The sequence below is a fragment of the Eucyclogobius newberryi genome, unplaced genomic scaffold (genome assembly GCF_026437365.1).
Source record: "Eucyclogobius newberryi isolate DKJ021-1_F unplaced genomic scaffold, fEucNew1.0.hap1 SCAF_21, whole genome shotgun sequence".
In the NCBI taxonomy this organism is placed as follows: Eukaryota; Metazoa; Chordata; class Actinopteri; order Gobiiformes; family Gobiidae; genus Eucyclogobius; species Eucyclogobius newberryi.
In genome coordinates, this window is record NW_027315846.1 from 17378933 (window position 1) to 17406883 (window position 27951).

Consider the following 27951-nt stretch of genomic DNA (forward strand, 5'->3'; position numbering starts at 1 on the left):
AAAGGCCAGTTTGAACAAAGCCTTGTCTGGTTAGGTTGTTGCAAAATATCAAGAGGATTTGTTTAGAATTAGGGTCAAGCATAGTTTTGTTTATAATAAAATACATTCACTTAACAAGACGAAGAGGACACAATGATTGAAGTGACGCCCAATATATTTAAAATGTATATTTCATTCATTGTTTGAACTTGTGTACACATTAATTCTGGGTCTGTATCTCTACATCTTCAGATTGTCTTTTAATACAAGTAGTACAATGACTATTTCATTGTTTATTATCCTTTTGTTGCTTTTTATCCATTAAATTCAAACATAACTGTGTTACATAAACCTAATTATTGACTGACTGTTTGGGGGTATAATCCACTTTTGAACCAAAATGATTTAACAGTTTACCATGATGAGGACAAATCACACATATACTCTGCCAGTGGGGGGAGACAATGCACTCATCTTGCGACATTCTTCGCAGACGTTTTGCTAGTCACTTTAATGACTCATGGATAGTGGTTTGGGATTACCCTTTCATTTCATAAATTTGACCAGCCTGTCTGTGCCTTCTCCAGCTTATGTGGTTTTTGGACTTTGCAAACAGAGATCTTGAAATTGTTTTGTAAAGAAGAAGCATTGAGCAATACCACAAACTACATTAGGCTACTGCAAAATGAACAAAAAGTGTGTATTTTAAGTTTAACACCCTTTTATCTAAACTGGTCGATGTTAGCGTTTGGTCTTCCATAGCATGCCCTCCTCTTTTAGTGTGTCATTACTCTCTTGTGGTGAGCGACCGGCCAGTAAACTGCTCAGTGTGGTCCATCATGCAGCTGTGGGGAACAGAGGTTGACATCTGAAACCACTACACACACACGCGCACTTAAAGCAGAGAATTGGTTAAAAGGGACTGAAAGGAGCAATTGTCTACCTTGAAAATTGTAGTGCATTGTTCAATTCGTACCTTTAAAATCCAAAGTATCTGTTAAGGTGAACATGTCAGTTGTGTATGGTGATAGACTTGGGACATGCCTAAGTTTAAAGATGTTTTATTCCATAGGTATCTGAAATATACAAAACACTGACACCTGCCAATCCAGTGGCAACAAAGACCGGAGATAGGAAGGAACAGGAAAAAGGAATGTACTCCCAATGTCTGTGCCGAACAGCTTCAATTCATACAAAATGGACGATAAAAACTTCATATACAAATGTAACTTCCAAAAGGGGTAGAGTCTGTGACAAAGGAATCAGATACGACGCATTGTAACACATATTCAAGAATACATCACATGAAATTAAGCTTGTCGACAGGAGCGTGCTGCTCATACATACGAGTCCATGTTGCACGTCGCTGCTTTGGAGGAGATCCAGACAGTTATTGGCTCCATTATTGCATTTAAGAACTTTTCAGAGTTTGGTTTTGAAACAAGTAAAAATACTCACAATGTTAATTTAAACATTAACACAATGATGAATACATTAAATCGAACACATTTTTAAGGAAACAAAGGAGACCGAAAAGTGTCACTTAGCAGCTCACTCTCCGCGGATGAGAGACATGTTCCTGCTGCGATGGCCGTGCGCTGTACCCACTTCTCTGCTGAGGACCAACCTGGTGTCCAAGAGCTGTAGCAGCGTATAGTGTTTTCTGTCCATTTGCCACGTTCATGTTGTAAGTAACATAAAGCAAACATCTAGCAAAATTAACTTTAAATAGATGTTCCAGTTTAAAGACATAAGAGAATGAAATGGATGCACTTGGACTCCCTTGTGACAATTGCCCTTAACTCCTTATTTGGTACTCTGGTCTCCCATCCTCCATTAAAAAACGGAAATTAGTTTATGTTTTGCATTTTGTATTGTTGATTGTATAGCTAACCATGGAAGATCGGGACATTCTTTCACAATCACCTTAACGCAATACAAACATGGAATGTTTTAAGTTTGCAAAAGTAGAAGTTAAGAGTTTTTTTCTTGCAGACAGTCACTAGTTGTGGTCACTTCCCCCACATTTCCTGATATTTTTTTTTCTGCTATTTAAGTCTCTAAAGGGCATTTCCCTGCCTTATTTTAAAACTGTTTCCACAATAAACAGTTCTGAGAGTTTCGAAGGGGAAATCCACTGCCCCCAACGCTTCATTTAAAAAAAAAGTCTTTGCACCAACATCCCACGTGCATAAAGTGTCCAGCTCCACTAGGGGTCCTCCTCCATGTCGTCTAAGTTCGGAGCCATGATGAAGTGTTTGGGGTAAAGAAGACAGTGCTCATCAGCGTACTCCTCCCAGCGCGCGTCGTCGCTCTCATGGGTGATGTAACGCTCCCCTCGCCGCGTCTCAAACTCGCGCAGATCCAGCCACGTTTGATAGTCCTGCAGATAGCGACAGCAACGCGGTGTTCATCAGAAGTCACATATACTGTTCATAATGTGCTTTAAAATGCCATATGCTACTCACTTGTAACCAGGGATGGCTAAGACACTTGTCCACACTGTATCTCTTTCTCATCTTGACTTGTAGAAGATTGTTGATCAGATCTATAGCTGTGAATTATACAAACGTTTGAAGAGATGTTGTAAGAAGGCAAGGCAAGGCAAGTTTATTTGTAGAGCACATTTCATACACAAGGCAATTCAAAGTGCTTCACACAGCAGGAAAAAATGCATTCAAATCACAAAGAAATTACAGAAACAGAAATACAATAAAATTAACTAAATTAAAAATTATCAATCCAACTGATTGTCTAAACTAATAAAATCACAAACAAAAGAGAAGAGTGCAAAGAAAAAATCCTTTCAGTCATATGCGCAGCTAAACAAAACTGTTTTTAGCTTAGATTTGAACATTGTCAGAACTGAAACGCAGATTCCCCATGTTTAGTCCTGACTCTGGGCACCAGCAGGAGGTCGGCCCCTGAGGTCCTCAGAGTCCGAGATGGTTCATATGGCACTAACATATCCAAGATGTACTTTGGTGCTAGGCCATGGAGAGACTTGTACACAAGCAGAGCTGCTTTAAAGTCTCTTCTCTGAGCCACAGGAGCCAGTGCAGAGACCTGAGAACAGGACTAATGTGATGGTACTTCCTGGTTCTAGTCAGGACCCGAGCAGCAGCGTTCTGGATGTACTGCAGCTGTTTTACAGCTCGTTTGGAGAGACCAGTGAGCAGGCCGTTACAGTAGTCTAATCTACTGGAGACAAACGCATGGATAAGTCTCTCTAAATCTGGTTTTGACACTATATCTTTGATTTTGGCAATGTTTTTTAGATGGTAAAAAGCTGCTGATGTTATTGATTTGACGTGGCTATTAAAGTTCAAGTCTGAGTCCATTATTACCCCCAGATTTCTAATTTGGTTTGTAGGTTTTAGAGCGAGACTCTGGAGGTGACCGCTAACAGAAGATAGAATTGTTTATGAACCACTTATTTGGATAGTAGATGAGTTGTCTATGCTGCAGCACATATGCCAGGCTCAGTGCCGTGAGCTTGATTTAACCATTTGCTGAATTCCTTCTCTAACCCTATTCTCAAATAAAGCGGGCAAAAATTCTTAAAAACAAGCCAAATTGAAAAACAATTGACATTGTGTTCAATTATTTTGAATGATAATAAAATACATTTAAATAAGATCAATTTCTATGCATTAATATCATTTTAAAATGAATAATCATAATTGTATTAACTAACACACTACTGTGCTACTTTTATTTTTGTTGATTTCTTTTCAATTCTATATATTATTATTATTATACACCATTAATGATTTGGGGAAGTGACGATAAAAGGGACTTCCATTTACTGACGACAAAGTGGTGTATTAAGCTCAAATCAGTGACCAGTGGGTGAGCAGTATCACACACTACACACTAAAGAGGACCAAACTCTGTCTTACCCTCTGGGGAAATGTCCTTCCAGGGAGTAGGCGGGTACATAAACGCTGCATTCTGTATCTGGTCATTAATATCCTCGTCCTCATTGAAGGGAAATGTCCCACTCAGGCTCACGTACACGATGACCCCCACAGACCACATGTCCAACGAGCGGTTATAGCCTTTACTGCGCAAGACCTCTGGAGCCAGGTACGCAGGCGTCCCCACAACAGACCGCCGGAAGGACTTCTCTCCAATTATACGAGCGAATCCAAAATCACACAATTTTACCTGTGAGAGGACAAAAGACCATGATCAACACACATTTGGACAGTCAGGAGTGTTTTTATTGCAGTGTTTACCTGAGGAAAGGGCTCAGCAGAGGCTAGTAGTACGTTTTCAGGCTTAAGGTCACAGTGAACTATGTTTTTGAAGTGCAGATGCCTCAAGGCCACAAGGATCTACAGAAATTAGGAGAAAAAAACACAGATATTGAGAGAATGAAAAACAAGTTGCAACTTTACTGCCCTCTTGTGCCTGGAGCTAATCATTTTGGTATTTTTCATTTTGAATCGGAATTATTTTTAAATGCTCAATAAATATTAATCAACAAAAAGCTAATTTGTTCTTTGGCCTCATTCCCCTTTAGAGATGAATGATCCATTATTCAGCCATTACATCACTATAAGCATTCTTATGCCTCTAAATGCTTCCATCTTATTTCCACGTACATCCATACGCTCTCCTCTCATCATCTCATTTATATTACAGAAGTCGGGTTAGTTTGCTCAGCACGCTCGCCTGCCTATGGCCCTGAACCAAACCTCAGTGCGACTGGCTCTTCATCCTGACCCTGACTTTGACTGAAGACCTCCAGGCCACATCAGACCCAAGCCTGGACCAACTAATGGGGCTGTCCTTATTGCCCCTGCTGCTGTCTGGGGGCCTCCAAAGGCCCCGCTGCTCTCCCAATCAGACCACAAAGCCACCAGCGCAAAGCAGGCTGTAATTCACCACCAGGGAGGAGGCTGTGATGCCAGGCAGACCATCCTATAAACAATTCTCCCCAAAAACTTAACCATAAGAATAAACAGACCCCGGAGTGAAGGCACAATGCCATGTACAGCATGCCAACACAGGCTACAAGTGTGTGCGAGGAATATGCAAAGTAAGCAGAGTAAAACAATTACGGCCAAGTAAATCAGAGAGTCAAGTAGGCTGAAACGGTCCCATTTTGATAATAGTTTGCAGTTTGTTCATCATCAAAGCTTATCAAATGCAAGTAAAAGTAAAAGAAGCCACGGAGTTTGACCTGTGTGACGAGGAACTTGGTGATGCGTTCAGGTAGCTTGCTCCTCTCACTGGACAGGATCATCTCCAGCATGTCGCCATGCAGCTTCTCCATGACAACAAAGACTCGCTCTGGTGTCTCAAACATACACTCCAGGTTGACAATTCCCGGATGATGCAGGTTCTGAGAAGAAATAAGTTATTAGTATTTAAGCCGCAATGAGGAGTTTTTGCCACTGACCTTCAATTACCTGTAAAATGGCCACTTCATTTCTAAGTTGACTTTCCTGTTTAGTGGGAAATCTCATCTTGTCAATGACCTTTATTGCCACATCTCTGCCAGTCTTTCGATGTTTGCCTTTAAAATATTGGGAAATGTTTATAAGACATGACAAATGTTATTTGTGTGTGTATTTGTGTGTGGTAGAATGTATCAGAAAGAAAAGAATGGACGGCATTCATTTGTTTTCTTCACCTCCATAAACAATGCCAAACTGTCCAGATCCCAGCACTTCATCAGAGAATATTTGATAGATTGCGGCAATATCCTGGAAACCAAATACGCAAAAATAAATTATATATACATGGACTCCCATGTATATATAATATATGTTATTTGAACATTTTATTAACATTAAATGTTAATTTGCTTGAGTAAATATTAGTTCAATTTAACTTTTCTTTTAAGCTCATCAGTTATGGTCAATAAAAGTTATTTTACCACAGTAGTAATTTATGTGGAAGTGGAAATGGAATGAAAAGAAGGAAAAAACTGAATATAATTCCAACAAGTACTCCACATTCTTTTTAAGCAAACAAAAAATGAAAAAGTAAAAAAAAAGTACTACTGTAAAGGGTGCAGGTAGTGCTGGGAAATTGTGCAAGGGTTTCAAAAAGTCTCACCACATTCTCCTGGATTTGGCTGTTGGACACAGATATGCTGATGGACAGCTCTTCTGCAGAAGAAACACAAAATGTTTCCACATTCAACAACTTCAACTTGACCGATACCACAGAATTAAACAGCAAGGGAAGTTTTCAATGCACTTCTGTTTTTCATGTTTATGCAGCTGGGGGCAATAAGTCACAGGCCAGCACAATGAAGCACTTTATTACTTTATTCATAAATTGCATATGCAATTGATCTGGGGAGATATGTGTAACCCTACAAAGTCAGTATGTGATCCTTTTATTGTTGGAAATGTAAACTGCCACAGACCCTTGTTGAGCATGTGGCCCAAGTCATAGAAAATCAGAGATAAAAGGCAGACGGAAACAAGATGTCATAACAAATGATTTTCCTATATGTAAGAAGAAGGCTTTAATGTGAGTACCAACAAGTACAGTACACCCAGTTTCAAAATGCTGTACAGTAATTCAATTTTGTTCTTGATGATGATCACATGCTTTATGAATATTGAACTTCAGTCTCATTCATTCAAATGTTGCTTATGTGTTTCAGAATCAAAAGGCCTTTATTGTCATTGCATAAATTGACAACAACATTTAAAAAAACACTTCACACGTACGAGACATCATAAGGACACTATAAAGTTTATCATTCATAATTTCACATACTTAATAGTGCATGTCATTCCTGATTGTCCGTGCTTATTTAAATGAGCAGGATAGCGTTATAAACATTATTAACTGTACTGCCATGCAGGTGGACTCACTGTGATCTTTGCCTTGTCCGGTTCCACAGGCCACACTTGGCTGAGGGGTGACTGGCATCAGGGCCTGTCTGATCTTCTTCTCCCATTCCTGAGCCACATCCAGACCCACTCCAGACGCGGCTAAAACAGGGCTGTGGTAGTGGCTGCCATTATTCTCCCCTACGTAGTACACCATGGTGGCCGTGATAATCTCGAAGCAGTGTGCGTTACTGCCTTGTGCCAGGTTACGGTAGTTTCTGGGTGGTTCAACCTGGAGGATTTCCGACAGTGGAATTTCCTGTGTGGGGATACAGTAAATTAAGTATACATTGCACACAGGCTAGCCTACAACAAAGACACAAAGCCAGAATAAAACTAAACTAAAGCACAGTGAGATCATGAGTACTTGTATGAAAACCTAAATGAAGCATACAACGACTTACATAAATGTGGGTACAAATAGGTCCCCAGTGCAACTTCACAAACATCTCACTCTCCTGAAGTCCTCTTCTTGCGCGCCCTTATCACACTGATGCCTATAGCCCAAGTGCTAACCTAAACATACCCATAGCAGCACCAATAGAGAGGACACTTGGCTTATACTTTGAATATCCCCCTTCTACTTCAAACTTGCTGTCAAATCAAACCAAAGAGGGAGGGTCAAAAAAAGAAGGAAAAGTTTCAGCCAATGGGGACTTAAGGAGGCACACGCTGTAGCCTCCATGTGGCTGACCACAGCGTCTTGCATGAAGTGCTTGTGGTTTGTGTGCCTGGGTCACGTGAGAGAGTGCTACGGCGGCACGAGAGCTCCACTTCCCTGATTACAAGGCAGGCCAACCAGGGCCCCTATGAGCACGAGCCTCTGGCGCTACCACCAGCAACTGAAGACCAAAGAGACTGTATCTACTGTTTCACCACACAGTGTGGGGGTGCGTGTGGGTGCACACTGGAGTACGGCACAACACAACTAGCACAAAGAAGCCCCTCACCCCATAAAGGTTCTTCAGAGAAAGCCACAAATACAGGGGTCTCATCTTCAAAAAGACTTTATGGCTTCCAAATGGTGAAAATGGTTGCCATGCCTGGCAAGCAAGCCACCACACGACCACGCTAATCAGATAGCAAGAATAAAGGAAAAGGGAAGAGGGGACAGTAGCCACACACTGATGAGAAGTGCCTTCAAACCTTCACTCAAATAAAAGGAAGCTCCAAACAGAAGTCTTCCCAGATGTAGGCGGCTTGTGTCTGTGGTTAAAACACTTATTATCAAAACGTATTGGAACCATCCTTCAATACACACTGAACTGAGAATATTATAAACTCAAGAACCTGTAGAGTAAGGTGCACATTCGGGATTTAGGGAATAGTTTGCCCACATATTTAAATGCATCAAGACCTAAATAACCAATTGAAAAAAACACACTCTTAACATTGGGTACATTCAAATGGTTTCTGCTCACATTGTGAATAGAGGCAAGGAATGAATTAACCTTTCCTTTAAAACTGATTTTCTCAGCAGCCTAAGAACAAAACAAACTCCTGTGTTAACATAGAACAGCCATGTTAGATCTGAATCACACTACTATTTGGACCAGCGAGGTGCTGGTGACAGAAACACAGAGCGACACAAGTCCACCGTCGTACAGCACTCACACAACCAACACGTGGAAGCTTTTACGTGGAAGCTTTTACCTTCAACAGCACATCACTCTCATCCCAATGTGCCAATACATGCTCCTGCTCTACAATCAACTAGAAACACAACAACACAGTTACACTGTGACAAAGATAAAAATCAATCATAAAAATATTTATCATGGATTATTAGACTTCAACCACACATCATTTTTTATGCTTGCAGTTTCTATGAAACTTTCTAAAATGTCCCATTACATGGTAGCGCAATAACATGCTTTCATTTCTTACAGAGACTGCAGGACAAAGGTGAAAAATCACTGGGAAATTTGAGCAAGACACAAGGCCATCAGGGCATTTTTCAGCTTTGTGACAACCCACTCATTTAACCCGAGTATAGGATAATCAACCATCACAAGGGAGAAAGACAAGTGTATGTGTATTTCCATTCTTACTTTATAGAACTTGGCGCCCGTTTCATTCTGGAAGAGGGTCAGACTCTTGCTGTCCAGCCTCCAGTAATGTCGCTTCCGCTGTTAAAAGAGGAAACTGGTTACACATCTTACCAAAGTTTATTTCTGCATTCACTTTCTGAGTAATGGCTTAGATGTATTGTGGTCAATACAAAGTACGTTATACTCTGTGGCAGCAACAATTCACTCATGTGCTCACTTTTCAGGTGAAGTGTCTTGTGCAGTGGAACCTGGTGCCGGACCATCCTCCCTGAGCCACAGTTGTGTCTCTCATGTAGTGTTTTCATTCTTACCAGGTTGTCCCGGCTGGTATAGTGAACCATCCAGCCCTCCTTCACCATAGTGGAGCTCCGCCTTTTAGTGTGTTTGATGGACTGGACCACCCGCATCAGAGGGATGTTGCTACTAGTTGAGGGGCTAAACACACACAAACACAATGGTAACTGAATTAATTAGAACGTGTTTTAAACTTCTTACACTGTAGATTGTTTAAAAAAATATACTTCTGAAATGTGATTGTTGTGTCCAAATCCAATAAAAATGGTTATTTGGCATGACAATGGTGGACCATTGTCAAAGCAATAGCACAATTCAAATCAAAATGTTATAATAATAATAATAATAACTTTTATTTATATAGCGCTTTTCAGTGACCCAAAGACGCTGAACATAATAAAAATATTTACAGACAGGGGGGGGACAACACGTACAATACACATTACAATACACATTAATATACAGATAAAATGAACAAGACAGAAGAAGTAGAGAGAAAAAGATGGGGATGTAACAGGGGGTAGAAGAGTAGGCAATGGGGTAGAGGAGGCTAGGGGAGGGGGAGGTCATAGGCTTGGGTGAAGAGGTATGTTTTTAGGTGGGATTTGAATGTTGTGAGTGAGGGAGAGTGGCGGACAGGTTGGGGGAGGGAGTTCCAGAGTCGGGGTGCTGTTCGGGAGAATGCTCTGTCGCCAAAAGTTTTGAGTCGGGATGTTGGTGCAGTCAGGGTGAGAGAGGAGGAGGATCGGAGAGCTCGGGTGGGGCGGTGGGGGATGAGGAGGTCAGACAGGTAGGGGGGGGCAAGGTGGTGAAGAGCTTTGAAGGTGAGGAGGAGTATTTTAAAGTTTATGCGCTGCTTGATGGGGAGCCAGTGGAGAGAGCGGAGAGCGGGGGTGATGTGATCACGGGACCGGGTGTGGGTGAGGAGGCGGGCAGCGGAGTTTTGGACCATTTGGAGTCTGTGGAGGGAATGGGAGGAGATGCCAGTGAGGAGGGAGTTGCAGTAGTCGAGGCGGGAGGAGATGAAGGCATGGATGAGGGATTCAGCAGCGGGGAGGGTGAGGCAGTGTCGGATTTTGGCGATGCGGCGGAGGTATCTTTTGAATGGAGAAAGGTCTTCACAAAATCTTAAAATCAGGAAGGAATCATTCTCCTGAAACCCATGGAGAGTTTCAATTTGAACTTAGGGGCAGGACAGAATTGACATTTGTTGTCAGATTGCAGATATGTTGAGCTGGTTTAGACTTAATATTTTCTGTAATTACTTTTTTTATCCACATGAAGCAAAAAAATGTCACATAGTTCAAAGCCTCCCCTGTCAGTATAAACAAACAAAACAAAACAGCTTGACAAAGTGGTGCCATTATGCTGCGTTCCAGTTGTCCTCGGAGGTTAGAACTCGGACCTCGGGGACAAAAAAGTTTACAAAATATGGATAAAATTAATAAAGTTAAATTTATCATCCCATAACAATGCATTTCTAATTGCAGAGGCTCAATGGCGGAACAGGAGCATGTTCACAACTAAATAGAAAATAACATGAGTACTATCAATATTTTAACTGTTGAATGTAAAACTTTATCTAAACACAGGGCGCAGCCATGTTGGATTGACTCGGATCAATTCGGGGTTCTGAAATGTTGCTTGAGTTTCCAAGTAGGAATTCTGATATGTGAGAGTGTGTTCCAGTGTGAAATAACATGTTAGAACTTGGAAAATCCAACCTCCGAGGAACTGGAACGCAGCATTAGTCAACAAAGTCATGATTGTTGTCAGTTAAAAGGACTTTAAACCACAAGATTAATTTGCCAAGAAATAATTACATGGTTTAACATTCGTGGATCATAGGTTTGGATATTTCTTTCAAAAAACGTGAAAGCAACCTATACTTACCCATAGTCTTGCTGTTTTGAATTAGAAAACTGAAGTAGTAAATCACAATTTCTCATACATTTTATACCTTATGGCTTTAATTGGCTCCTCGTCCTTCTCTCGGTCTAATAAGGGTGAATCCATGTCAAACATCCTCTCGTCTGGTGTGGATGGCTCCTCTGGGTCGTCCAGGCTTCGGTTGCCGTCAATGTCACTGCTGTCCACCTCCATCGTGTCCATTGTGGTGTCGGAATCAGGACCGGGACTCGCAGGCTCTACACATTCAGTTAGCGAGGTTCAATAGTGCAATAATAAATGTCATCAGTGGACAGATGTTTCCATACCTCCGTTAAAATCCACCTCCCCCAAACAGTCTCTTGGTACCTTTGAAGCACATCTCTTATGGCAGTTGAATCTGCAATCTATTCACAGACAAAGGATACATTTAGGTTCGTTTGAATGAAATCCAGAGGAACAATTTAAACTGTGGATATAACAAGTACCTTTACATTGCATTCCCTGTCGAAAAAGGCCTTTGAGCAGACGTTTACAGTACTGGCAGATTGTGGGACGGGTGTAAGTGTGAATAGCAAAAGTGTGCGGGACTTTAACCCGGCCCAGAACCATCTTCTCCATCCAGATAGGCCGCCCGCTCCACGAGAGGATCCGTTTCCCAGCCTCCTGATGAGACCGCTGCTGCTATACATGAAGAACAGAAAATCAATGAAACCAACCAAAAATAAAATGTTACAACTTTGAAGCAACCGAACTGCAGTGGACCGTGGAGTTTGTGGTCAGTGAGGATAAATGGATCTGATAAACCACATCACACAATCTGATGACCAGATATAAGTCTAGTGTAGTACCATTTTAATAATAAAAGACATCTGATGGATATAGACAAAAACTATTCTGAATTTATTATTGGGATTAAGTTGAGTTCTGCCATGTCTGGATTTATCTAGCTCATCATAAAAATAAGTAATAATATAATAATAATCTGAAGGCAGAATTTAAGAAGAAAAATAAGTAAAAACGTACCTCATCCAGGACAACCACAGAACTCTCAATCGGAGCAGGCCTCGGGACTGACAGTGATGGTCCCGGCAGTGAGACATTAGACAACCTTCTTTTCTTAAATCCAGTACAGTTGTTGGGGATCTTAAAGGCACAGCGCTTGTGGTAGTTTAGCCCACATCCTGTGAGAAAGGGTATATGAAACAGGATAATATACTCAAATAAAAAATACTCAAACACGACAAGACATGAGATTGTGAGGATGTGTAATATGTTAAATAAACCACAAGAGGGCTCCAGTGAGCTGGATAATTTATAATCCCAAAACTAAGCTAACATTCCATGAATGCATTATAATAAGGCATTTGTCAGAAGAAAGTATAATATACAAGTATATTGTTAAGGATAACATTAATTTAAATGCACCTAACTGCACCTAACTGTGGGAACAGAGAGGAAGTGAGATTTGTGTGACAGAACAAACCTTCACACTTGAGACCCTGTCGGACCAGGCCCCACAGCATCTCCCCACAGTAGTCACAGAAGGTGGGGGCTTTGTACGAGTGGACATAAAGGGCATGAGGTCGAATCTGGAAGTCCTCAACTGTAGCTTGAGCTAAAAACAGGGAAAAGGGTCTAGATAAATAATTAAAGTGGTAAATAAAAAAACAACAATGAATGATAAAATTAAACGAGACACAATTAAGTATAACAAGGAGACAAAAACCGTCCTTTATGCAACAATTACATTTATTTCACTGTGTTCTGTTGATTATTACCATTATTACCAAGGTAGAGGTGCACCAAGAGGATCGAACAAAATTCAGTTTCATCCACAGTGCTGTTGCTAAAAAGCAGCAGCAGAGGGCGTCACATCTGCACTAACTGATTCTCCTTAGGTTAGTTTTGTTTGTGACATTATAGTCTAACCTCTTTGTTCTGCCCCTGTGCCGGCTTAGAACATATAGGTTAGTATTTGTGATATCTGAGAATCATCACTGATCCTAAGCAGAAAGCAACCGATTCCATTGTATTTTTTGAGAGATAAAAAAACTTTAAATGGAAATTTGATTTACATATCTGCAACTAAAAATACATGAAGGGGGAATGTTCAGAGTTCTTCTTTTGGTCTTTGAGTGCGATATGGAACATGGCACTAAGGACTGTTTGCGATCTTGAAATATTACTTCACTCATTCAGATTTTAAGGTGAAGATTAATTAAATAGTTTTTTTTTTACATTCACTTTAGGCAACAGAATATTTGTTGGTGACATCACTGTACACGTGTGTGTGTGTGTGTGTGTGTGTGTGTGTGTGTGTGTCTGTGTGTGGCAGTGACCACAAACCAAGTCTGATTATTGTAATAGCACCGGTGAACCCCACAGAGACATTATGTTCCATGGAATCAGGTGACAAAAAAATAGCAAACTTGGCGTAAAAATTGCTGTCACCTGATGTTTTGTTGCAATCAATAGCCAAAGCAATAAACCATGCTCTAATGTCTGTAGTGCAACCAATAACAATGTTTCACGGAATATAAATGTACATAAATGTGTCACTTAACCAAGAGACAATTTACTGTTCATTATGAACTCTATGAGTATCAAGCGTAATCGTTTCAATGATCCCCTAAGATGTTTAATCCAATCTGGTCCCCAGTCTAGGACACAGCTGTGTGAGGTTTGGATAGAGAAGAAAGCTTCTGCTGCTGATCACATGTCAGGGGGTGTGTATAGCTTAAATCCCAAAACACATAAAAAGAGCATTTCAGAGTCACTTCACAAACATCTGAGAAACAACAGTTTGCAGAGTGCTTCTTCGCAGTCACTGGGTTATGTAACGCTTGTCACGCTAATTAGCATCAAGTACGGCCAAACACAAAATCAGCACATGTCTTTTGGAGCACTTTTCATGCTGCCTACACAGTTTGTATGAACAATGTCCTTATTTTCTGGCTTTCTGGACTGGACAGCTGTAGAATTAAGTGAGGACAGAGAGAGTAGAGACACTCAGCAAACAGTTGACTCGATGCCAACAACGCCGAAGTGGTGACAACCACATGTGCAACACCTTAAACCACTACACCACTGTATTAGTATATCTCATTTGGTTAAACTGTTCTGACAATAAGAATCACTGTATTATGTGCTACCTAATATTAAAAATGCTTCAACGAGTCTTCGAGTGAATTCATCATGATGTTGACCACAAAGAAATGGAGCAAATGTCTTACTCTATGTGATTGTTTGTGCTTTCAAACAGAGAGACTGAATATTGGCAGCGCAGCTTCCAATATGGTGACAAAAAAGTAATATTCTAGAATTGCTGAGAATGTGGGTGGAAAACAGCAGAGAAGCAGGACAAAGGACCAAAGTGTCAGGCCAAGCCTCAAACCTCTTGGTCCACTGTGCTCTGACCTTCAGCGCACATCACAGGGTGTTTACTTTCCACATGTCCAACTCACATCACCTACAGCAGGAAGCAACAGGCTTCTGCTTTGAGTCCGCAGCCAAGAAAAAGCCACTTTCTCCATCCCACAGACAGATGAGCTGAGTACCTCCACCACACCACAACAAGTTGGTTAAGTAAAAGATACAACAGACAAATTTAGGCCGCAAGATGATTGGGAATGTAGATTACGGTCCTCAAAAAATCCACTTCCAATGTGTGTTATGTGAAAAACGACGCTGGATTGTTGGAATGGAATAAGCAAATGCCATGTTTCAGGATGCGGCAATGGCTTTCTTCCTGTATATTTCTGCTAAGAATGTTTTTCCCAATGGTAAAGCAAAATGAAGCTTACAACGTGGATTTAGAGAGATTTCACAGCAGAGAAGAGCGAAAGCAGCTGGGACAAAGAGAGCAAGATCACTGACACAAAAGCAGAAGACAAACAAGAAACAAAAAAGAGGAAGTTCTTTAGTCTTCAATAAACATTCCTCAGTTCTGATGCCTGGTGTAGCCTTAGATCCTGCTTACTATACAGTCATCCCACATCTAAATCCCACAAACAATGCACTCAGCCCTGCAGAGAATGGCAGATCTGAAGTGCAGGTGGTGTGAGGTGGCTCCCAGCGGCGACAGATTAGAGTGGAACAGATAGTCTAAAGCCAGTTGGGTCTCCCAGCGCCACACACAAAGCGCCATTTAAGAACGGAAATGATCGAGAAAAGCCAAAAAGCACCTGTCGAGCAGCTAAAAGTGAATATTTGGCGGAATAACAAGTATGCCAAGAGAAGAGTGACGCTTGAAGGTAAGGTATAAATGACAAGTGTTGAAATGATAGGCCAAGGCCATGAATGATTAAACATTAAATCTGAGTGAAGTCAGAGCTTCTCACAACAACTGCAGCGTTTGTGGAGTGTTCCTATATTTGCGGTGGTACAAGAGTAGTCTAGGAACAGCGTTAAAACAGGTAAATAACATAGCTCGGCTCGACAAATGAAAAACAGGAGTTGAAGTGCTTGTGTGGTTCAGCTTTACAACACATTATATGGACGGATAGCGCTCCCACCTGAGAGCACCACTTCGATGAGGTCCCCTTCGTGGATGTCCTCCGCTGAGGTGAGCCGCTGCAGAATGTTGTCATCTTGCAGGTCGTGGCGGAAGAGAAGGATCTTATCATACATGCCGAAGAAGCCACATTCTGGAAACTAGGAGACAAAAGGGAACATTGTTTTATTTGAAAAGTGGGACAAGGAGCACGAGTTACGAAAAACCATAAAACATTCATCACAGCAGTACATTTAGGAAGTCAAGATTGTTAAGCTAATCAATAATTGTGATTGAACAGGTTACATATATAACTGTAAAAAATTAAAAAAATATAATTGTGACTATTTTAGGAACAAAATTAGGTCATTTCAATTAAAACTGTACATCAAAAAAGTAAAGTAAATTAAAGTATTTGTTTAAGTTGCAGTAACATCACTTTAATATTCAGAAATTAAGATAAATAAATAATAGATAACAGTAATGAAAGACAATTTAGGTTTTCACACTTTTTCACAAGAAACACAGCTGAGCAAACCAGCATTAGTCACATGATGGAGGAAGAAGGGTGGGTCAGGGAGACAAGGAGAAGGAGGAGGTAAACATCCTGAGACGAGTAGAGGAGAGTCAGCGCACAGGAAGTTCAGCGCCAGTTAAAACTGAGTCACTTCCTGTGCTGAAGGCAGCTCAGAGCCTGATGCAAACTCTCCAGCAGACAGAACGTACTGCAAAAGTAACATACAAGCCACCTAAGCCCTTATCAAGGAGTGTCTTTGAATATCTAGAGGAAATGTCACATCACTGGACCAGGAAGTAAAGCGACCTGTATGTTTCCATTTGGTCCACTCCTCCTCTTCCCTGACACTTTACACAGAAGAATCCTCATCCCCTGCACAGGATAACATGAAAAACCAGGAAAGTGTCAGTCTGGAGCTGTGATTTAACTGTGAGGCCTGGGTTCAGCCTTGATGCCCAGAGCAGTGGCACAGTCCGACCCACCAGCTGTTTCCATGTGAAGGAGGGTCAGGCACAATGGGCTTTATGAAACAATGCTGCAGCGGTGTAGGACACGAGAGCTGGCACAGTGTCTGGGCATGGGACACATAAGACACCTGGATCATGTAACTGCCAAGAAACACACTGACCCAATGGCACAGAGATGCACAGGGGGAGCGCAGCAAAACATGTGTATCATATGACTCCTGTCCACAACATATTCAAGGGTCATCTGTCAAGAGGCAACAACATGTCCATGTGATGTCCAAAACAACAACAAGCAACGGCGCTTTAGACAAGTCCTCCAATATTGTAATATGTGTGTGCCAGAATCAAATGTTTCTACCCAGAACTTTGGTTCTGACTACATCCTAAACAGTGTCAAACAATGTGAATTAAACATGAATCATTGCAATCCCAAGAAGAGGTGACGATATCCTTCCTGTGTAGGCCGCTTGTGTCAGACGGGGGTGTGCTTGTTCCCTCACGCACCAGATCTGGCTCATACTATATATACATTTATCAAAATATAATAGAAAAATGGCAAAATAGAGGTACATCGATGTAGTTTAATAGTAGATGCCAACTAATCCAGCTCCATGTACGTACATCATATCTCGCCATCTATCTAATATCTCAATATTTTTTGGAGCATCTCGATAACAACATTCAGACAATATTTTCACAGTGCATTAGGAAGTTTTTCATTCTGAGGTCACTTCTAATAGTAGAAAAAGATTCCGTTGTAGTCATCTGGACTCTCAACCAAGAGTCATTCTCAGGTCACTTCTAATAGTAGAAAAAGATTCCGTTGTAGTTATCTGGACTCTCATCCAAGAATCATTCTCAATCGTATAAATTAGACAATGATTTTGCGTAACTCCAAATTGGGATATTATCTAATGTTATACCTCCCACGCACCTCTATACAAGATATAAAGGCCTGATGCAATGTTAAACCCAGAGTTGTCATTTGGCCTTTTACCGCTTTTGAAACAATTCAGGAAAGGTCGAAATGTGTCCTGTGAAACTTTATGCACTATTAATACCTACTAAAATAAGTCTATATAGTAGAATGTAAAAAGTAATGCCTTTACCGATATAATGCCATGCCATTAATGCCATTGTGACCTTACAGTGACTTTCTTTTGCCATCTTTAAACACTTTTCACCCAACCAGGCAAGACCGCTTCCCCAGCGGCACTACTGTGTGTGAGGTCTTCAAGTTACGCTGGAAGAACGAGAGCAAGCGGCCTTTGCACTAGTCCTCTTTTGTTGAACCGGATAATCTGCTATTGATATGCTAAATCCTGTTAGAAGGAATAAAGATGCAAGGTAATGAGAGGAGCCATATCTAATCATCTTTTCTTTGTGTTTGCCCTTTACCTTTCGGCATCACAATCAAGTCAACATTATATCTGATGCCCTTTCTGTAGCTTTAATCCAGGTTTAGAAGTGGCACAAAAAGAACAAACATTATGTGACTCGAGTAGATGAATCACACTTTATCCAACTTCACATATTTGGCATAGCAACGCTTGTATCAGATGTTTCCCCGCATCTGTCCGCTGTCCCTGAAACACAACATAAAGCCACTGTGACTGGGAGGGCTCTTAGTTACAAGGGACACAGGGAGTGCGTGTGGAGAACAAAATGTGCATGTTGTGATGTGGTCAGGCGTTTGGGCGTTCATGTGCGCTGTGTGGCCAGAGGGGAAGCAGTGTGCGGAGCCGCTGACAGATGGACATGTGATTACAGTAAGGAAAAGTACGCCGCGAGCCCTCGGCCTGACTAACACCTTCATTGAACTGGCTCCGGGCCAGACCTGGGACAGTACAAGGTCTTGGTATGGGAACAGCAGCCAATAAAAATGTATTCAGCAAATTCTATTAAACATTACTTCAGTGTGAAAGAGAGGGGGTACTTAGTTATAGCGGTAGCAGTTGTAGTAATGATGAATATAATTATGACGGATATGATAAATATATTTATATAACACTAAAGCCTAGGAAGACGGACAATATGAATACAGTCAGTGAATGCAAAAGGTATTTTACTTTGTTTATGATGCGTTAAACAACAAGTGGTGCGCAGTAGTGTAAAAAAGTTGGAAAATACGACTACCATCCATCAGGTATTAGGCCCTTGTGAAGCATGAAAGAGCAGTCAGGAGGTGAGACCCCAGGACACAGAGCCGGGGGAGGTCCGATAAAGTCAGTCACAAGCTTCATGACACAAGGTGCTTTTATTTCACACATAAATGAGCCCATTGACTGGTGCAACCCTTCTAAAAATTATGTTCTGTGTTGTTCTAAAATATTTTATCAGCAATCGGACTTACAGCCTTTTGATATTATGTTGAATTATGGGCAAATGGAAAACAAAGCCTTTGCTGAAGTAAATTTAATATAGACTTTAATTGTTGAGTTATATTTAAATCACAATTTATTTATTTTAGTTTAAGAATGTTTTGGCCCGTAGGCTTTAATAGACAGGACAGCTTAGCATGAAATGGGGATGAGAGAGAAGGAAGAACATGCAGTAAATTCAAACTCACAACTGCACATGGAGCCTGACATGTGTGCTGCCGCCTTAAACCCTCGACCACCGGGCAGCATTTTCTCTCTATTTTTCATCTCATAGCGTATTATCATGGCGTAATGTGTGTTCAATTAGTGCAGCGTTTTCAGTTTTACAAGTTTCTAAAAGAAGTCAAACTTATGTCTTGCTTCAAATATGTTTTCCAGATCCTGTGTTACACACACACCTGTTAAGTCACTCGCAGAGAAGGGCCTTATCAAATTAGTTTTAAATTAAACAAATCTAATGATAATATAATAGCTATAGTTATAATACTTGATGTTGTATCGTGTTTTTAATTATTAGTTTATATTCAAAAGGAAGAAGGGTTTTAGTACAGGTTTTTGGACTATAGTGTGGAGCAGCTACAAATCTTGCTGCCCACAAAATGAACTGTACTGTTTCATTTGAAGTGAGTGCATGGAGGAAAGACTGAGAAGCATGCTCCATTTCATTTGTACATTAGTAGCTGCTCCTCTGTTTGCAGACACAGGCCAAGAAAAACACAGTGCAGCTGGAGGCGAGCGGGGGGATGAGGGGCTGTGCGGAGCTGAAGGCTACTATCCTCATATGGTTCCTATTCAAACGTGTGGAGGATCTGGCCACTCATTCACTCCACAGAACACACATGCTCGCCCTGTGGCTTCCTCCTGGAGGGAAACTTCTCCGTTAGCAGGACACACGGCCCCAGGCGAACAAATGAGGAACCACAGTCCTCAAACTGCAGCCAGGGGAAAGAAAAGTGGACTTGCACCATCAGGGAAAATATAATCCTAACTGTAATATGTTCCCGTGAGACAATGCCTATTTTTCATTAAGCACACCACTTACACGTGTTGCACTGTCGAGAAGGAAGTGAATTCAAATGAAGTCAACAAGTTCATTTAGGAGTTTTAAAAAATATAGAAGCAACGAATCACGGAGCATTCACAAACAAAACGCAAAGTCAGCTTCCAAGGAATCAGCCCCAAACTTTATTTAGGTTTAGTGAGAAAGCAGTGCGTGTGTCAATCATCACTGTCGGCAATAGAAGGTGTAGAAGCTTGGAAGGGAGCAGAAGATGCACATTTCCCTTTACTTGTGAGATTAAATTTGTTCTGAGTGAATGTTGACCCATTAACCCAATATCAGCAGCTGCCACAGCTGTTACAACTGCCACTGTCAACTGTACTGTGAAAGTAGAGTATGTGGGAAATGTATGTGGAACTCTGGTTCTGACACCTGCTCTGTCAATACCACAGAGTGCACTGGTGTAACAGCAAACTCCACCTGTATCCTCAAACTTTTATTGTACTTTGTCACACCAAACCAGAGAGTTGATATAGGGTTTTTATTTCATTTAGCCTATTTTGTCAGATTTTTCAGCACCAAAATTGAAATGTAGCTTAACCATAACTTTAGGGTATATTTTAAACGCCCTGGTCTGCAGACAACGTACTAAAGACAAATCTGACCAAACTGAACAAAAGACTAAGTAAAAAAACTGAAACTAAACTAATCTAATCTGTGATAACAAAGGGACGGCAAACGCAGAGCAATCAAAAAACCATTTGGATGCAAGTGCACAAGCTGAACCAGCGGCCCTGCTCCACAGACCACAGGATGATTGGAGGGTACGAGTCAAAGGAATATGGAAAAAGGAGGCGCTCCGACTGTGAATGGACAGAACAGCAAGTGCAGCTGGAGAAAATTATACAGTGACATTAGAAATTAAGCTCAAATGCTGATCACCTCCTATGAGACTAACCTGAAAAGGTCTTAGTTAATCGCAGAAACGGAAACTTCTCAGAACTTTTTTACATAACTCAACTTCCTATTCTCAACTTTGTTTTTTTCCTTTGCGCCCTTCTGCAGAAAACATTTTCTACAATATATAATCAATATATACGATTCTAAAATAGTGGTTTTAAAACGTTTTTTAAAGCAATAAAAACACCAGTTATTGAATAATATAAGAATTAGAGATAATGCCATTCTGTGGAACAGCAATAACATCTCAATGAAGACAAGCAGGTGTTTAAATTAAATGTGTTTCAAAGAACCAAATCATCCTAAAGTGTGCATCTTCTGTGCACGTCCGTTAGTGTTAAAGTGCTGAGGACGGCCAAGTGCAGTCAGCGTTAAACCAAAGGGCAGGTGCAGTTAATGTTTTAAATAATAAAAGGATGTGTAATATCCTATCTTGGTGAACTTTGCTGTGGCCAGATATTTATGAATGAAGTTATGCAGCTTCTTTGAATGCCTCTAAACTTACTTCAAGTGACTGACATCAGAAGGACGTGTCAAAATGCAGACCAATTACATTTGAAGCCTGTTGATCCAGCATTAAGGGATTGGAGTGATGGGGATTATCTAACACTGGACAAAGTCAAGTGGAGAACATTTGTGCAACCTAAAAGTGCTACAATAAAAACAAGTTTGTATTTTAGATGGAGTTTCTCAAAGTGAATAGCAGCCCCACATGTTTCTGTGTCTCATATAGCCTCATATAACCAGCAGACCTGCCCAAGCCACCAGTCTTTAGCACTGGGGGACCCTCTGGTGTACTCTGTCATTGCTCAACTCTTGTGGCTGGGACTCAGCTCCGCCTTGCCACTTTACGTTTAAAGCAGAACAAGAAAGGAGAAATGTGCCTTACAGATGGTAGAAATTACTTAGCTCACTTAACATCTGAACATTTTCCCTTTTTTCTCGGTTTCTGCATTTTCCACTAATTACTCCAAGACTAAAGAAATCATTGATTTCAACCAACAGATGTTGATTGTTCTTTTTTATTATATCTACTTTAAAGTGCAATAGATACCCACAAAAATGTTTTAGTAATTGAACAGATTTCACAATCGAGTGCCATCATTTATCAGATGCTTTCCAGGAATCTTGTACATCAACATAGATAAATTCTGTTCACTTGTATGTTCTCTGGGGTAACTCAAGGTTGCCAAATCGATTGGAGCATGCAGCTGTGGACTTATGGTGTCAGGAGCATAGCAGGGGATGGGATTTATCTGTGCATTTGGTTTAACTGGCCCTTCTGTTATTTATTCACAATGAGGCAGCGGTTAAGTTTTAGAATTGTATTTTGGTACAAAAAATAATAATGTTTTTTTTCTTACTGACAGGGAATCAACAGTGGAATCTTGATCAAAAACCCCTCCCAAATAATTGACGATTTCACATGACACGATCTCGAGCTGTCGATCTTTCAAATACTTGCCAAGTCCTAATAACAGGCCGGATTTTTGTGCATTACATAGCAATCTGTATTGAGCGCTACACATTTATCAATCTAGAAAGGCTCTTGCTGAAAGCGATCGGAACGTTCAAACAAACATGCTGATTGGACAAAGAGTCACAACAGCAGAACAAGGCGAGAAATTAAACTTTTCTCTGCAGTCCACAAATGCACAACACCCTTCCCCCTGCTCTGTATTTCTGCTAAAATAGGTCAAAGTACGTCCGCCAGCTTTGCAATGTTTGATTTTGTTCGTTTGGGCACAATGCGGCTCGTGACTGGTCCAGGCTCCGCACCATTGGTGGTTCGGGCTCTATTGTAATTGAATGCAACAGCGGGAGGCTGACAAAATGGGTTCTCAAGAGTTTATGAACTTGTAGTGAGAATTTGTCTTGCTGACAAGGTTACACAAACCTAAACTCTGTTATAAAAGCTTTGTGCAATCATTTAAGTGAATTGCAAAGATTATGCAAGTGCCATTACATCACCCATGAGACACTGGGTGCTAAAGTCTTCGCTTAGTCGAAACAAACTCTCCACTTTCCCCGTGGCCTAGTGCTATCCGACCCAAGAGCATCACATCATCCTCCAAAAATGCTAGAGCGAAGAAGAATGCACAGCCTGGCCAGACTGGCGTTGCAGGCTCACCAGCTGGCTAACTGGGAGCCATTCTCAAGGAGTCGTGAACTTTTGTGCCGCCACTGTTTCTTACACACTGGTTGTTGCATGAAAGGAGGACTATAGCGCCACAAAACAGGAAGTGCTCAACAAGTGGAAGCAATGGGTGTTTATCTCATGCCATTCATTCAAACCCACCAAACAGACGGGGCCCTACAAAGAAACAAGAGAGCTGGGCCGGCCTCTGGGGAGCTGTCAAGAGGCCATCACCAGTGAGATCTACAACTGCATGGTGAATTTCAACTGGGAGACAGTCAACAAACAACAGAGCTGGCACAAATATTATGCATTTTAGCTTCCTAGATTTGACGAAAGGCTATTTTGTAAATAGAACCAAACTGATCAAGATCCAGTGCTGATCCTTCATGTCACAATTTCATATTTTTGTTTAACGATTGTGGCGAGAAGAAATATCACAATTTCATGGATATTTAGAATTAGTGACACCAATGACCATAAAATAGCCTAGTGAAATTATTAATTCACTTTAATTCACACAGTCTAACAGATTACCATTGTTAGTGTGTGAACAGCTTTATGTATTGAAATGTTATGAATGAAAATATGAAAAGTAAAGCGAAAAACAAAAAGTCAACACATGGTTTTGAAATCGTCACAATTATCACATAAAACATCTCAAATAACAAATAGCAATCATATGTAATGCATTATAAAAAGCATTGTTCACTTTAAGCTGTACACATAACCACATACTGCACTTGCTCTGAACCTATGCACACGCACCAGACTAACCACTACCATCAAGATGAATGTGGTCCCGAAAGCCACGATTATCAAAACCACATTTAGATGAGTGAATCTAGTGCATAGTGTGTTTGCCAAGTCATGTGGTGGGCTCCTTAGCCTGTGACGGAATGAGGCGTACAAAATCTATACAATGCTCTGCTATTCGGAAAGGCCCCTGTCAAACAATAAGATTAATTCAAGGCTAGAGGGTCCAAGAAATATGAGAAATATTACTTTTAAAGACATTATACACAGTAAAAAGGAGTAAACAACCATCTGGAAATTTCACAGCGTCCCTTGCAGAGAGGCATGAGACACTGTGAAACTCCCTGTATCCCTAAGCTATGGATGGTCACAAGCACCTAAAGAGAACGAGTCGGCTTCAAAGTAAATGATCGGGACTGAACAAAATGAGGTTATTGCGTTCAATGCTTGGCTCCAGTCCATGTGACCAAGTATTGATCCGTCTATTCACAAAGGCCAGTCACTCAGAGGTTACTGTGTCCCATCACATCTAAATAAACAACGTCACAGCAGTTTGAGTAAGGTGTTAATCGTAGAGTCCTTCACCTGAACAAAACCCCTGACCAAATATATATAAAAGCTGAAAACTGAAAACAAGGAATGGTTAGCATGCTGAGGAAAGTGTGGAGTCATGTCAATAAAGCGGGCCAGAAAAGGGGGATGTACTTGTCAAGATATTACACAAGTCCAGTCTTTATATCTAGTGCTGCTCTTGCGGACTGGCACCTGAGTTTGTGCTGACCAGAGGCATCCTGGGAGAACTGTCGACGCCTTGGCTGAGATCAAGAGCTGCTAAAGTGAAGCAGGATGAGCAGACTTCGACAAAGGATCAAGTTTTTAATGGCAGTAGGAGCAAAAGCGTGCAGAAGAAGGATAAAGTAGCATTTTCTAACAATATCGAAGCCATACGGTTGCTTTTTAGGAAGTGGCCAAGGCATTTCACAATATGGTACTATTAAATAAACACGTAGTTACTTATAAGTATAAAAATTAGGTAATAGTGCCATGTATTATGATTTTACTGTACTTTTACTGTGTTCGACATTGTGTTGTTACATTGTCATTATTTGTTTTTTGTTGTTATTTGTATTATTACTACGAGTTACTCATTTATATATAGCGTAAGTAATTTAATGCAATGCCTAAGTGAGCACCTATTAAACATTTATTACAATCTTACTGAATGAAGTAGTGCCTGTATAAAGCCGGGTAGGAGTTAACGGAAAAGGGGCTTTAGTTTGCTGTAAAGAGACACGCCACACACACGCTCTGATGTGAACTCTGAGGCATCTGAACATTTTATAGTCATTGGGTTCCTGTCTGAGCAAGAGATAGACACAAAATATAGAATGTGGCAAGTTTGTTACGACTCATCATGTGACAGGTTCACTGTGGTCATCCCTGCTGAAAAAGCCATAAGACAAAGACGTAAAGAATAAAGCAAGAAATACAGAAAGACAGCGAGACAGTATTCATTCCTGATAAACACCGAATCATACTTTTCCCAATTCAATCTGTATTACACAGCAATAATGTTTTTTTTCTTCCTGCTCTATGGACACACTGTTCATCGCTAGCTTGAATCAGCAGACCTTATAAAGAACAACAACATTACTCTGCTTCTCTGGAATGCCAACTGGGACAACATTGGACCAAAGACAGCTCTTATCTGACATCTGATGACTTTTACTTAAAAGTTAATCAAAGTAACATTAAAACAGCACAGAAAGACATGTGATACTGTACACAAACTGCACTTAAGATGATTAATAGGGCTTTGTTTAATCACCAGCACAAGTATTTCTTTGATAATAATTGCAAAAGAAAATTCAGTAATCAACGTTATTGGCTGAAGGTTAAAACTGCGGGTGAGTGAGAGTGAGTTTGCACGCACACAGGAGCAATTTAATTATTCCAGGTTATGTTGCAGCAGCAATCCATCAGGATTACAGCTGCAGCAAAGACATTAACTGAGATAGGTGTGAGCATTAATCTGCAGTATGTTATGAACAAAGTGTTCTTAAGTGTTCAAAGTGGTTTCAGATTCAAGATGAGATGTTAAGGCTTTTACAGTCTGTCACTCTAACATTTGAGCCTTCCAAATATGAAAGCTCATTTGTTGTACATATTGTCACACATTCCAAAATCTAAGGTCATCTCCAATGTTGAGGCTACAGTCAACTGTCAACACACTCTCTGATGCGGGGCACCATGGATATTGAAACATGTTGGACCATAACAGCACTATGAGCAGCATGGCCACGTTATGAAACACAAACAAGGGACACGCCGTATTTATAAGCCAACTTAAATATGAGCAGACTTTAATGAGAGGATGTTTACCTTCTGGTCCACAATGGAGCAGACTAGGTCTTTGACAGATGACAGAGACGGGTCACTGGGATCTAGGTTGACCGTTTCTCTCGTCAGCCCAATTTGCAGCAGGAAGGACACCCCCTGGAAGGAGCCGCGGGAGTTAGTGGGGCTGGGGGCGCTGTGGCTGCCGTTGGACAGGCGCGTGTAGACTGGCCCAGGTGGGCTCGGAGACGGAGACGGGGTTGATGGTGCAACTGAGGGCGGAGGGTAGTGAGGAGGGAGAGTGTGGAGGAAGGCTCGAGGTAAGGCTGGGGGAGAGGAGGCAGACATTGGAGTTCTTCCGACTGTAACGTGAACAATGAGTAGATCAAGTTTGGAATTGTGTTTTCAAAAGAGTCAAAAGGGTCTTTGCAGCAGTCTTCAGTTCGGTCTTTCAAGTAGTCACAATTCTATACATCCAGTCTGTGTGTATCCAACAGAGTGCTGCCCAACACTCAGCCAACACTGCAACAAACTTCATATATCAGAGCTCCTTCTGCGTGAAGTCAGTAATCCACAGTGACCACAGGATGCCTGTCACCACAAACACACACATTTTAGTTCATGAAGACACACTTTTCATCCAGTCTAATGAGATTGATCATTAAAAGTTGCGGGTGGCTACTTAAAACACACTGCAACAACATTCAGTCTATAATTAAAAAGTTTGATATTAAAAGTTCTGATATTAAAAGTGCTTTTAAAAAGGTCACGTGTATCACAACTGACCCTTTTAACCCAGTGAATACACAGTGGGATCATTTGGCATGTCTTATTTCTCTGATAAAGCCTGAAATGGCAGATGAGGAACACTTAGGTGCAGTAAACATCTGGATCCACGGCTCGCACACATCTGCACTCCTCCTACTTGTAAGTGGCTCGCTGGCAGAACACAAGCCTGGTCTCGAATGCGAGCAAAACAAGATTACACAAGGACCTGGATCTGCGCTTTCTCCTCACTTTCCCAACGCGCTTTAACTCCATTTCTCCCTAACGCCGCGTCGCGACCGAAACGCCGCGGCTGTTGCGTGAGAAAAAAAAAAACGCGTTACCTCCGCAGTCGGCGACGGGCGCCTTTCTTTCCATTGTGACTGAAGAAACTTTGTAACTTCATCAAGTGAGGAAAGCAAGTCGCGAAACTTTTACTGCTCTCCCGCCGCAGCCGAACGCACGACGGCGCGTCTCACGTCAGATTTGGAAACGTTAGAAACGGCCAAAAGCGCCGCGGTGGTGAACAGGTCGCTCATTTTCTCTTATCTTTATTCCAAATAGTAAATTCATGCGCATCTTATTATCCATCCAGCTGTGACTACTCCCCCTGCTTTACGAGAAGAGAGCGGCGGCCGGAGCTGGGGCTTGGAGTCTTTTATTATGTCCGCATGACTGACTTTCCATGTGAGCGCAGGGATATTTGAACTACACTCCCTGTGAAGCAATGGCGCCCGCAGCCGCGCTCGGGCCAATGCGCATGCGCGGCCCTTTTCCGTTAGTTTTAACAAGGACTGACTAGAAAAGAAAAAAAAGAAACAAAACCCAAACTGCAGTCCAGACCAGACTAGAAACTTAGAAGTGGAGTTGAAAGGGACTTTATGGGCATAAGCTCCGACTTAATTTTGGTTTTACGCACAGACTTCTATATGAGTTGACTAGTGTTTGGTCTGAAGTCTACAGGGAATAGGTTTAACAGGCTGAAAGTTAATAAGAAACTATAAATTAAATTAAGAGACAATACAGCAATACAGCCATCCTTTCAGATTTAAGGACTGCGGT

General features: G+C 41.2%; 1 protein-coding gene across 2 annotated transcripts; it reads right to left on the reverse strand.

Moving 5' to 3' along the window:
- Window positions 1-1028: 1028 nt before the first annotated feature.
- prkd3 (protein kinase D3) lies at window positions 1029-27594 on the reverse strand. Of its 2 annotated transcripts, none has more exons than XM_072457241.1 (19): window positions 27234-27594; window positions 26170-26715; window positions 15592-15730; window positions 12561-12692; window positions 12101-12258; window positions 11563-11755; window positions 11404-11481; window positions 11148-11334; window positions 9205-9328; window positions 8894-8971; window positions 6825-7101; window positions 6052-6104; window positions 5624-5696; window positions 5400-5506; window positions 5171-5332; window positions 4221-4319; window positions 3882-4149; window positions 2448-2533; window positions 1029-2362 (listed from the first exon to the last, which is right to left on the reverse strand). In XM_072457241.1, the coding sequence occupies exons 2-19, from the start codon at window positions 26470-26472 to the stop codon at window positions 2189-2191; spliced, it is 2691 nt and encodes an 896-aa protein (XP_072313342.1). In that variant the 5' UTR covers window positions 26473-26715; window positions 27234-27594; the 3' UTR covers window positions 1029-2188. The 2 variants fall into 2 exon arrangements, with proteins under 2 accessions (XP_072313342.1, XP_072313341.1); XM_072457240.1 differs by having other exon boundaries at window positions 11563-11758; window positions 27234-27592.
- Between the last annotated feature and the right edge of the window lie 357 nt (window positions 27595-27951).